The following is a 12881-nucleotide window of genomic DNA, read 5'->3' on the forward strand; positions in this document are numbered from 1 at the left end:
CCATCGTGGGTGTGGGAACGCGGCGGGCTGGGCGGTGTGCGCTCGGTGCGGTGTGCGCCGAGCTGAGCCTCACCGGAGGATCTCAGAGCGCAGCTCCCTGTTTCTAGGTTAACTTTTGGAATCACAGAATCATAGAGTCAACCTAGTTGGAAGAGACCTCAAAGATCACCGAGTCAAACCCTACCGTGGTTACTCGATCATGGCACTAAGTGCCACATCCAGTCTCATCTTGAAAACCTCCAGGGATGGTGAATCCACCACCTCCCTGGGCAGCACATTCCAATGTCTGATCACTCTCCCTGTAAAAAAATCTCTTCCTAATATCCAACCTAAACCTCCCCTGGCAGAGCTTGAGTCTGTGCCCTCTTGTCCTACTGCTGGTTGCCTGGGAAAAGAGACCAAACTCCACCTGACTACAATCTCCTTTCAGGGAGTTATAGAGGGCAATAAGGTCTCCCCTGAGCCTCCTCTTCTCTAGGCTAAACAATCTCAACTCCCTTAGTCTCTCCTCATAGCACTTGTGCTGAAGTCACATATTTAACTCCTTCTGTAGGCCTAGAATGCACAGAAAGAAAAATAAACATGCCTCACATGACACTGTTTACACCTTTCTACCATTTGCACCCCCCTCTTGTCATATGTCACTTTCAAGTAGTTGTGTTGCTTTCAAAGTTCATTATGTTACAAAATTAGGGTTAATGGGTGAAAGGAACTTGTTTAAGTCCAAACAGGGGAGTTGCGAGGGTCCTCAGACAAAAATGCACCCAAGGAGATAAATTCTCACACCTGTGATAGCTCATCCTGGAGCAGTGCAGATGAGCCAGCAGAAGTCAGCCAAGACCAAGATAAGGAACTTTATAATTGCAAACGAGATAACGAGCTAAACCAAGACCATACATGGAAGCAAGACTCAGAGTTCATGGAAAGGACACTAATGGACATCTTTTCAACAACCACAAGGAACCACCAGGCACTGTCCCATGGAAGATCCCCCCAAGAAGCCACCGACTCAAAAAGCAGATTCATTAGCATAAGAAGCGAGAGAATCACTAACCAATAGAGGATAGAATACTGATTAATAAGAGGCAACTTGTGACCAATGAGCACTAGTTGCTTTGTTTTCTTGAATGTATAAATAGTAAAAAATTTAGATAGGTGGCATGCAGCTTGGAGGAGCATCCCCCGTGCATCCCGCGCCGCAATAAATAATGCCTCTGCTTAATACTACATTGCTGTTAAGGGATTTTATTCCTGATTTCGGTGACATCGGCACCTCGCAGCCAGTTTCGTGGTTTTGCCGCACTCTCAGGCTGCCACCAAACCCCTTGAAAAGCGAGCACAGATCGGCGCTTTGAAGGAGCACATTCCGGCGCGGGGGGGAAGGACCTTTGGCCGCTGCAGGGGAGGAAGAAGGGAGCGGCGCTGGGCGCTCTGCCCGCAGGGAGATGCTGCAGCCCCGGGAATCCCGGCCGGCTGCAATTATCCCCAATTATATCCGCAGCAGCACCAGCAGGACCGCGGAGGGGGATCCCGAAGGTGGAGTTTGACCTAGGCGGGGCCGAAGGAGCCTTTGTGTTTTCCCCCTCGCAGGGTGCGCTGCAGAGCAGCCGCATCAGAGAGCTGCGGGGATGGTGCTGTGCCACGCACCACGCGGAGTTTCCGTGAGGATAGCCAGGGTGTTCCCTCAGACTCCGGCTTATACAAGCATTCGGCTCACAGGAAAAGTAATCAGGAGATCAGCTTGATTACTCTATAAAAATTCGTATTGGGGGAAGTGTCTGCCTGCTCACCTCTGTTGTTTTACAGAGGTGATGCTTCATGTGTTTAAAGGAGGATGAGGCACCAGCCGATGCAGTGGCTGACGTGCTGCGGGCAGTGTGTAAGAGCTGTGGAAAAGCCCAGGTTTTGCAGGTTTCTGCCCATAAAGAATGCTGTTATTCGAGCCTCTGCCGCTCTTGTCACTGAGGGAACAAATGTCTCAGTGATGACAGTACCTGACTGCCGTTTCCTGTTTATTTCTTTTTAAATAACAATACCAAGCACTCACAAAACAATTTGCAGTTTACAGCAATATCAAGCATTAACTAATGAACCTGCTCACACCCAAATGAGATATATTATATCATTATTGCATGCAGAAGGACAGAATGACTTCCTCAAGGCTACAGTGAGTCAGTGGCAGAGGTAGAATTACGCTCATGGTCCTAATTCACATTCATTTCAGCAGACTGTACAGCTTTGCACACCTGGAAGGTTTGCAAAATGATCATGAATCATTAATTGGTTAATTTTGATAGTTTCTTAAATTAGTACATCAATTTATTCTATATAGAAGGCTTCAGCTGTGGAATTCAGTCTCTTATTCACTTATAGAAGCCTAAAAGCATCGGTTTTCAAAACTCATTTGCATCCTGTGATGTGCTGAGTGCTTCCCCTTTTCAGCTGGTATAAAAAAAACAGAATCTGTTTTGGTGGAAAAAAAATGATACTTTTGTTTTACTTCCTAGATTTTATTTTGCATTAAGAATCTTGACCTTGCTCTGTGCCTTCTTTATACCTTTATTCATGGCCCAATGACACATGATCTGGACCCTTTGTAAGCCCAAATATAGCCAATAAAATTACTGATGACTTATTCATTGCTTGCTTTGTAGATAACATAGTTTTCCACTGTTAATGCTTTTCTATATCAGTTCTTTTTTTATTGATAGTACATTAGTCTCAGAAAACACAAAGAACACCTGTAGTTCCAAGATGATTTATCTGAGATACCATGTGTGCCCAGATCTCAAAAAAAAACTCCTGGAAAACTGTGTTGCTTACATCAGAAATAAAATTGTTCCATATGGACACAGTCCAGAGTTGATTTTTACACATAGCATTACTTCCAGAATGTATAAAAGGCATAATCTCCTCACTTGCTTCCTTTGCTCTTTCAGTCCTGCTATCGATTGTTACAGCAAAGAACTGTAGAAATGTTTCAACTACGTTTCTTTATTTCTAATGATACAGTGATTAATAATGATGAGAGCTGCTTTTTCTTCAGCTAAGTATAGGAATCCTCAACTGAACAGCAGAACCAGCACACCAGACATTGTTCTTAGTAGTTACCATGGTAGAAAAAGTCAGGTGGAAAGTGATAAAACAGGTCTTTGTCTAGTGACTTTTCTCTCAGTGAAAATAAAGGTGTGACTGAAATTTGTGCTAGAAATAAATCTAACCAAGTGGCCTCCCTGTCACTGAACTGGAGGGGTCTGTGATAACAGTTCCAGAATGGCCACAAGTGTAGAATGATTTGATAATTTAGGCTTCATGTAACAAGGGCATCAGTAGAAAAGCTGTATGAAAAAATCATGTTTCGACTGAAAAAAAAAAGGAACCAAATCTCTGCATCCAGGGGTTAAATATTATAGAGCTGCCTGGTATTTTTCCCATAGAAGTTGGCATGTCCCTGTTTTTGACCTTTTAAATTTGTTCATCTGTTTCATTTCTCCTTAGCATCTGAATCATCAAAAGGACAGTTTTTGTGTTACTCAACAGATATAACAAGTGAAATTGTACCAAGTTTCTTAAAGCAGAACTGAAACGTTCCAAACAGAACGTAAGAAAAATTTGGAGCACACAATGACTTTTTCTCATCACAGAGGGCAAAGAGGCCTGTGCTCATGTAACAACTTTTCACCTAATTGAATAGAATTATCTGTTAAAAGAACTACTTTTCTGAAAGCTGCATCCAGCCTCAGATTCAGTTTAATAAAAAGACATAAACATTGTATATCCTTTGTTAACTAGAACTGTTTATAAACTTCCATAAGCTCTGAAAATACTTAATTCTTTTTGCACAAACTCCTAAAGTCATTGTGATACATTTTTGGGCTCCTTTTAGGTGGATTCTTATTTGATTATGTGATAAATTAGTTGGGAAAGGCAAGTGAGAAGTCCTTCAGTGAAAAAAAAGACCCTATAATTTGAACATATGCAAGTAAACACAAAACGCAGTATTTTATTTCCGTGGATTGGTTTCTTTGCAGAAAGTAATGTTTTCTAGATAAGGGGTTTATAACATACTCCAGTCATGTAATTAGGCAATATTTTCAATTAAACTTTTAGAAACTTACTAAAAGCATTCCTAGTTATACCAAGGCTGGTACCATCCTTTATACATACTTCTTTGTAATCATGTTGCTTTTTTTTCCCCATGGATAATCTGAGATTAACAAAGAATTAGGAAAAAAAAAGAAAAAGAAAAGAAAGGGAGGCAAAAAAAATTAAGAGATGTGTAAACTGTTGCTTCATTATCTATGAGCAGCTTCCTGTCTATAAAGCAGAAGCAGGCACTTTCTCAGAAGCAGACACGGGTTACACTACCGATGGCTTAACAGTGAAGCTCCCACACAGGAACACACAGCTGCCGAGGTGAGTGTTCAGAATTCAACAAGTCAGATGCATAGCTTATGTTCTGGTCCAGATTTCAACCCAGCTCTCTCTTAATGTGATGCTGACATCATACAGTGAAAAGAAGGGACACAGAAAGGGCTGGAAAAGATTGATTTGGGAGAAGGATTATTTTAATCCCAGCACAACTGAAAGGTGAGACTAAGGGCAAATGACATCAAAAGATTGAATTAGGAAAGACATGACATCTTGATTTACTGTTTGTTGTAATGGTATTGCCATGGTCAAAATACCTGTTGCTTACAAGGTGAGGGAAGGATGGAGAAGAACTGTATTTGGGGATGAGTTTTCAGTATTCTGAACTGTTCTGTCTTCACTGCAAAAAGTGCCTCAGACCTCACTGGGGGTTCCAGTAGCTTATCTGTTATTGTTCTTTGGTATTTTATGGCACTAACAAGATACTCAGTACTATACATATGAATATACACAATGCTTAAAACCTAGCAGAAGAGTAAGTTCTGGTAACAGTAGCTTCTTAGAACACCAAGTATCATGAGTGTGAAAATACTTTGTACATCTTTCTGTATGCACAGAGGAGAACATGATGCACATAATGATCTAGCCAAATAATCCTTGCCTGCATGGCCTACATTCTAAAAACATTGTGGGTTTTTTTTATTTGCTCGTGTTAACAGAATATTTATTCGCTATAAAACAGTCCATAAAGTGCACTTCAAGTTAAAAAAGCTGAGGTCTTTTAGACCTATTTGAGTCTCCACAGAATATCATGGAGACCTGTGACTAAAATTTGCTGTTGTGTGAGGAAAAAATGGTCTTCATTGTAAGCACAAAAGGTCCATTTTACTGAAAGGTATATTTCAACTCTCCTAAACTATTATGTTTTTCAGAAGTAAGTTTTGAGATCTGCTTGTTAGGTAAAAATAATCAGCTACAAAATGTCCTTTGTGCTTGAGGAAATCAACTTGGCATCAAAACTTATTTTGAGAACACAGAGCAATCTACTTTGTTGAAACTGAAAAAAGAAATCAAGAAAACCATCTGTCTTTCATCTTATGGCTGATATACAATATCACCAGTGCAGCAGCTACTGCACTAGCTCACACAGCATCGTACCTTTCTTCCCTTAGAAAGTTGTTTACAGATTAGAGTATGGAATATCCTTTGGTTTTTATGAAGTTCAGCTTACTTTGTTACTTTCAAAATGTCACAAATGGAGAGACCACATAAAGCTCTCTTTGAATCTGAAGAATATAGTGCAGAAATGCATCGATATGAATACAATATGTAATGAGTACTGTTGTTCTCCAGAAACTTTCACGAGGTTCCTTTACAGGCTTGTTTGCATACATTACTTGAAGCGTAACGTTTGCTAGTCTGTTTCTCTAAATTTTATGTCTTACTGACTCTTTAGAATTCTTGTGCAGCAGATTGTAGCAAAATGACAGAGACAGGAACTATGATATTAATTGAATAATGTGTCTAAAAGAAAAAATACTGTTGAGAATATTTTTTCATTTGTAACACATCTGATTACCAAAGTAAGTCTATAAAATAAGTCACAAGTCTACAGAATTAGTCACAGTGGGTTTGGACCATGAAAGTCAAACCATTAGACTCTGTCATTAAACAGAAATTCCTCGATAGCTTTTTAGAAAAAAATAGCGATCAGTGGGGAAAATTACCAAATCTTGGTTTTTAGGGTAGCTGTGAGCCAATAGCATCCTCTGGGGCAAAACCAGCAGGTACGCTCAGTAGCTGAGAGAAAACCTGGGAGTTCTTCAGATCATGCATTCAGGTAAGACAAATCTTCTTGCATTACGAAGTCCTAATTATGAGAAAAACATCTAAGTAAGGAAGTATGATATGGACTACTTCCTCTGAAGTAAGGCCCCAAGCAACTTGAGTGTAATGTGTTGCAATCAGGGCGAAACAGTGCTTTCTCCTTCTATATTTCTGTGCAAGATGCTGCAAAGCAATTGTGGTATGCTGCATTTGCTGCCTCTTTGACACACTTAAGTATAGGTCATTAATACATGCCAGAATGACACACTTCTTGTTATTAACCTCATTGAAAGCATGTCCTCGTACAAGTACTGTCAGTGTGTCATCAAAGCTGGGACATGGATTTCCTGGGGAATGTTAGACAGCCTCCAGGGCTGTGTTCATAGAAACTAATGAACATACTGGTTAAACAATAAAGAAAACATAGGGTACAGTGTCCTGTGAACAGGAAGGACAGAAAAAACTTTCTGAGATGGCAAATTTCATGCGGTCTCATCTCACTTCTTTGAATTTCGTCTTCAGTGTCCCAGCTTGCCATTAGGCAAGTATGCATTCAGAGATTAGTTCCTTAAGGCAGATGGCAGAAGAGCAATGCAAAGTCTTGCCCCAAAGAACATGTGGACAAGCGGTTTACCTCATGATCAGTGAGATCAATAGAGCAAAACTCTTATAAATAATGAGCTAAAATTGGAAAGCTGGAGGAAAACAGGTGGGTGGTATATTGGTCTATGAGTAATATGAAAGAGAGAAGCTGTCGTAAGTAACGTGGAGGCAAGTTGGGCGCTTGTAAGGATGGTGAGTCTGTAATGAAACAAGTTAACTAACAAAAGAGAAAGAGTTTATGGGGGAGGGAGAAGGAATTCCAGTTTCTCAGTCATGCGACTAGTAAACACTGCCTCTTACACTTGCTGCATTACACACATGCTTCTGAAAGGGCATGTTTCCCTGTTAGACATGAAGAGACCTGTCATAGGAAAAGAGATGCTAAAATATAATTAGAAGAAGAGGTAGGTATTTTATCTTTTACTCATCTGGTCTGTCTGCATATGCTTGCTTTGCTTTTGATGAGAAGTGGGCCAACAAAACCCTGGGATAGACTTTCTAGAGCTAGATTTTCAATTTGTGATGCTTATCTATACTGGTAAGCTTACAATACGCAATTTACTCTGTGGTTTTAGTAAACCACACTGAAATGCAGACATATTTGTCTTAAGTATAGACACTTGTTTTTTCTAACTAGTCATCATGTAGGTAAAGTTCCTCAGTGGATCAAATTGGCAAGTCCTTCTCAAGAATCTTGCTTGTCTTTCAAGCTTGTCAATGCATTTAGCTCTGTGAAAATTTAGCCAACTTGATCAAATAAAGCAGTGGCTGGTAAAACTAAATATGTGCTTTCTAACTAGTTTTGTCATTGATCCTTTTTTTCTGAATGAACATGAAAGGTGGGGTTTTTTATGGATAACAGATCCATATAATGACCTCCCCACAGAGGCAAAAATCCTGCTTGGATTTCTCTGGTAAACCCACAAACACACATCCAACCCATAAAAGGCTGATTTTTTCTTACCACATGGGAAAGTTTCTGCACACAAGTTGTCTTCGGTTTGAGCTGTTTCCTACGTGGGGTTAGTTGTGGACATGCTGTCTCGCAACCTACTCATTCTTCAGCCTCTCCACCTCCTCTGCTGGCAGACCAGGCCCAAAATACAGATGAGTTATCACAGGCAGTCTCTGAAGCCTTTAGTATATTTGTCAGCAGAACTGGTCCACAACAAATATTCTCAATTCTCATATTTCCTGAACTTAACAATTAGATCTTTAGACAAGAGTGTCAGAGATGTGATCTGATTAGTGAGTACCAGCTGTATCACGGCTACAATTATATGCCCTTTCTTACTTAAAAGTCAGTTCTTCTAAGTGCTTCAAAGGCTCACACATGCAACTCCTCTAGTCCCACTGCTTTAGTCAAGGCTGCTGTTTTACTGGTATTTTCGTGTTGAGCTGTTGTGCTGGTTTGAAAGCAAACCAGTGAGAGACTCCAAGTCAGAAGTACAATTTAATATGAACAACACAGCAAAACAACAACAAATGCAACAAATGCACCTTCTTTAACAGCTTGTGGAGACGAAAATAGAATACATACCATTGCAACCCAGGACAGCTGTTGATACCCACAGCCCTGATAGTGGCTAAGATAAGCTTGATTGCTGATGGTTTTACAAGTTTATGTGTGACAACTGCAGCTTTTAGAGGAAAGAAACATAAATGAAAAATTGTACTCAGAGTCTCCACTTCATGTGAGTCAAAGGATCACCCAGCAGATTCTCCTGTGCATGCAGGAACCCAGTAACCAAGCCAAGGGCTTCTGGGACATGCAGAAAGTTTTGCTGGAATACCACAGTTGATGGCAAGTTCTTATGGGATTGCATACAAAGAAGGAGAGGGAAAGCAGGGATGTGTGAGGATGCAGCAAGACAAGGGAGTGATTTGCAATAGGGAAACATACCAGCCACACATTTTCATCTTCTGAGCAGATCCAACCATCCAGTGGTACCTGGTCTTCCTATCCTTGTCTCTCCATTGACTTACTCAGAGAGGAAGAGGCTTTTAGGGATGAGAAATCTGCCACATTCATATTCCCAAAACCATGCCTACCAGGATAATAGAAAGTGCACTTCTATTACCCACATTCTGATCTCTTTCAGTTCCTCCCACAAGAGAGACCTGGGTTTAACAACTCTTCCTGCTTCTGCTGTAGAAGCTTGCATCTAACTGACCTTGACCACCTTAGATTTTTGGTTCTTCTTCCTATGCATTCCTAACACCAGGATTGTTTAAAACACTTTCTTTCTTTAAAAAAAACCCACAAAACAAAACACAAAACAAAACAAAACCCAACCCAAAAAAAACCCCACACCTCAAAAAAAAACCACACCAAGAAGCCCATAGAACAAACTAAAATGTTAGAGCTGACATTTTTTCCTTTTTGGTAACAGAAGGCTGGAATCTTGTTATCAGGTCCTGCAGCACTAACAGATGACCTTCCATCAGACTACAGAGGGGATTTTATTGCATCCAGACTGGAATTAGCCCAAAGATTCTACTTGGAGTGGACAATGAACAACAATACTACTAAGTGCCATGATGATCACACCCTGGATAAGTATTTGTTTCCATTTGTGTACAGCATTGTGATGATTATCAGTATTCCCATCAACTGCATATCCCTCTTTGCATCATGCATTCAAGTGAGGAAGAAGAATGAGTTAGCAGTCTACATCTTCAGCCTATCCCTGGCTGACCTTCTGTACTCTTCGATTCTACCTCTGTGGATTGATTATGCCTGGAATGGAGATAACTGGAGGCACTCTGCCATGCTTTGTCAGATTTCTGCCTTCCTTATGCATATGAATTTCTACACCAGCACTGCGTTCCTTGCTTGCATCTCTGTTGACAGGTACCTGGCATTAGTTCACCCCTTGAAGCTCCAGCACTTGCGCACAAGAAGATTTTCAGTTATCGTCAGCATAATTGTTTGGCTTCTGGAAAGCATCTTGAATTCAGTCATATTGTTGCACAAAGAAGTATTCAGTGATCCTTGCAATTCCACTAATCATTTGTTATGCTATGAAAAATACCCCCTGGAATTGTGGCAGGCACAGATAAATTTATTGCGGATATGCTCAGGGTACTTGGTCCCTTTGATAATCATCGTGTTTTGCTACCATAGAATCTACCAAGTAGTGAGGTATAACCAAGCCACAGTCGATGAAGAAAAGAAAAAAGTGAGGAAACTTATTCTGAATATCACAGTTACTTTCATTGTTTGCTTCACTCCTTATCACATTATATTGCTTATTCGGAGCATCAGTGAACCTTCCACCACTGACCCACACCTTTTGCTTTTGATGTATAAAGTTTACAGAATCACACAGGCCTTAACAAGCTTGAATTGCATTGCAGATCCCATTCTGTACTGCTTTGTGAGTGAAACTGCACGAACAGACGTACTGAATTTGTTCAGGTGTTGCTTGTGCCTACGAAAGCGTGAGGAAGACCAAGCGAAAGACAATGTGCTCTGCAGTTCAGCTACAAAAAGTAGCATGTTGACAACCTACAGAACTTCCTGTGAAACACAGACTGTCAAAAATGCCTGAGCAAGTGCATTAAAAGCAAAATTTGATAACTTAAAGGGAAAAGAGAGAAAAACTCTTCTCTAGTCTGTACCTATGAAATACCCCAAAAGTCAGAGATACCAATCTAAGCAAAACTAGTAGCTAGAGCCAGTAAGAACCTACTGTAGGGTCAATGAAATCAATGGAGCATCAACACACATCTTTAAATCAGGTATGATACATAAACCAATGCCAGCAAACAAATGCACAGCCAAGAAGGGTGACTGTGACACACTGACAGAATTACTGAGGATTATGACCATGACACACTGACAGAATTACTGAGGATTCCCCACAGAGCTGCCTCCTGTTGTAGTTTGCTAGCTAACCTGCATGCTGGACACACGTGGAGGAAGGCTGAAGTCCTCTTAACCTAGTAATTTGGTTTTAAATTTTAGTGGAACCCTAAAGCTTAGCTGGGAAGGAGCCCCAGAAGGGATTTTTTCATTTTTTTTAAATGTCTGTACTGAAATAGAAGTGAATAAAGCATGTACACATATAGAGTTCATTCAAATGACTGCTAAAGGAGCAGACAGAGGGAGTGTGGTAAAATTTTCTCTAATTTCATGGTGTAATTTACGGTGCTATGATGGTTCTTGTGTTTCAGTGGTGACTCAAGTACTTCTTCAGCATACATCTGAGATCATCCACTTCTTAAATTTGTTTACTCTGGGTGTACAGATACTTACCTGTTCTTAAGCTTTGGAACTTTTGTTTTCTTTGAAAAATGTATGTTCTAATGTATAACCATATGTCATGCAGCTTCATTGCAATATCAATATTGGGTTTCAGATAGTTGATTCATTATTTCAAGTGCCTATAATGAACCAAATTCTAGCCACCAGTGTTTTAACTTGGATCAAACTTTTCATGATGTGTGCAGGGAGAAAAGAGAAGGATTGAAAGGTGAGGTTTGACATCTCCATAAAGTAAATTGCCAGCCTTTAGCCTTATGGCTGGAATCTGGAGTGTGGTTACATTTTCAGAGTCAATAGAGCAAGGTTTATATCCACTTACTTAACTACACCTGGAGGCCTCAGCTAGAGGTTCCAGGGCTCTCAGTCTAATGTTTTTAAAAAAATCAAACAACAAGCAATACTGACAAACCAGCATAGAACACAAATGTACCAGTAAACACTAAGGCTGGAAGCAAAAGAGCCCACATTTTGAAAGAGTTGATGCTAGCACAAATCGAAAGTGCAGCTGTTAATTCAGGGACCTGTTTCTGAGCAGGGCCCAGAAACAGCTGCTGTTTCCCTGGTAGCAGCAGGCACTCTACCCTCTGAAAAGAGTTAAAAAGCAATTTAAATTCTTTTTTTCTCCTCTCACAACCTTTTTACTTTTGTGCAGTTGCCAGGAAAAATATTTTGTTATAGTGGTTTTCCAGTTTCATAGGGGAAAGAATTATTCTTTCCGTCAAAAAAATCACCCTCTAAGCAGGTTTGTGTGATCAAAAGATTTTGACCAGCAATTTTCAGCACACTTCTAGGTCTAACATTATATATGGAGGATTTGCATACAGTGGTCACAAGCAATAGGGAATTTATTAGGAGAATATACTTTTGTGTGCCAATTAAAAATTTCCTCATTACAAAGAACACTTTCATAGAATCATAAAATATCCTGAGTTGGAAGGGACCCACAGGAATCATCAAAGTCCAATTCCTAGCCCTGCACAGGAAGTCCCAAGAATCAGACCATGTGCTTGAGAAAATTGTCCAAATGCTTCTTGAACTCTGTCAGGCTTGGTGCTGTGACCATTTCCCTGGGGAGCTGTTCCAGTGCCCAACCACCTTCTAGGTTAAAAACCTCTTCCTAATATCTAACCTAAACCTCCCCAACACAGCTTCATGCCATTCCCTTGGGTCCTATCACTGGTCACTAGAGAGAAGAGATCAGTGTCTTCCCCTCCACTTCCCCTCATGAGGAAGTTGTAGACTGCTGTGAGGTCTCCCCTCAGTCTCCAGGCTGAACAATCCAAGGGACCTCAGCCCCTCCTCTTATGGCTTCCCCTCTAGAGCCTTCACCATCTTTGTAGCTCATTATTATTATTTCATTATTTTCATGAGTCGCTGTTTGTGTCTTTACAAGAGCACATAGCAGGATGGGCAAGAAATCATGTGCATAACATGAAACAAGAAGGGGCAGAGTTGAAATAAGGAAAAACTTCTGAACTATGAGGACTGACAGGTAGTGGAGCAGGTTGCACCAAGATGCTTTATGTGCTTCATCCTGAGAGGTTTTTAAGACACAATTGAACAAAGCTTTGAGCAACCTGGTCTGGCCTTGTAGCTGACCTTCCCCTGAGCAGAAGGTTGGACTGGAGATTGCCTGAGGTCCTTTCCAACCACGATTGTCCTGTGATCTTGTGAACTGTGTATGTCACTATTCTCACTGCTGCCTTTTTCTCCAGAGAAGTATGTTATGTTCCCTTCTCTTCTTTGTTTCCTTTTGCTGGATTTTGTTTTGATGTGGGAGCTTTTTCTGGAGTTCCTTCTTATGTATTGT

General features: G+C 40.6%; 1 protein-coding gene across 1 annotated transcript; it reads left to right on the top strand.

Moving 5' to 3' along the window:
• The first annotated feature begins 9233 nt into the window (after positions 1–9233).
• On the top strand, positions 9234–10355 carry GPR65 (G protein-coupled receptor 65). The gene has a single exon (XM_009083362.1). The coding sequence runs from the start codon at positions 9315–9317 to the stop codon at positions 10353–10355; it is 1041 nt and encodes a 346-aa protein (XP_009081610.1). The 5' UTR covers positions 9234–9314.
• Positions 10356–12881: the final 2526 nt, after the last annotated feature.

This window comes from Acanthisitta chloris, unplaced genomic scaffold (assembly GCF_000695815.1).
Source record: "Acanthisitta chloris isolate BGI_N310 unplaced genomic scaffold, ASM69581v1 scaffold1211, whole genome shotgun sequence".
Lineage (NCBI taxonomy): Eukaryota > Metazoa > Chordata > Aves > Passeriformes > Acanthisittidae > Acanthisitta > Acanthisitta chloris.

Excerpts from the sequence above, each read along its gene's own strand:
- GPR65 (XM_009083362.1), top strand. The coding sequence starts at position 9,315 with ATGAACAACAATACTACTAAGTGCCATGATGATCACACCCTGGATAAG.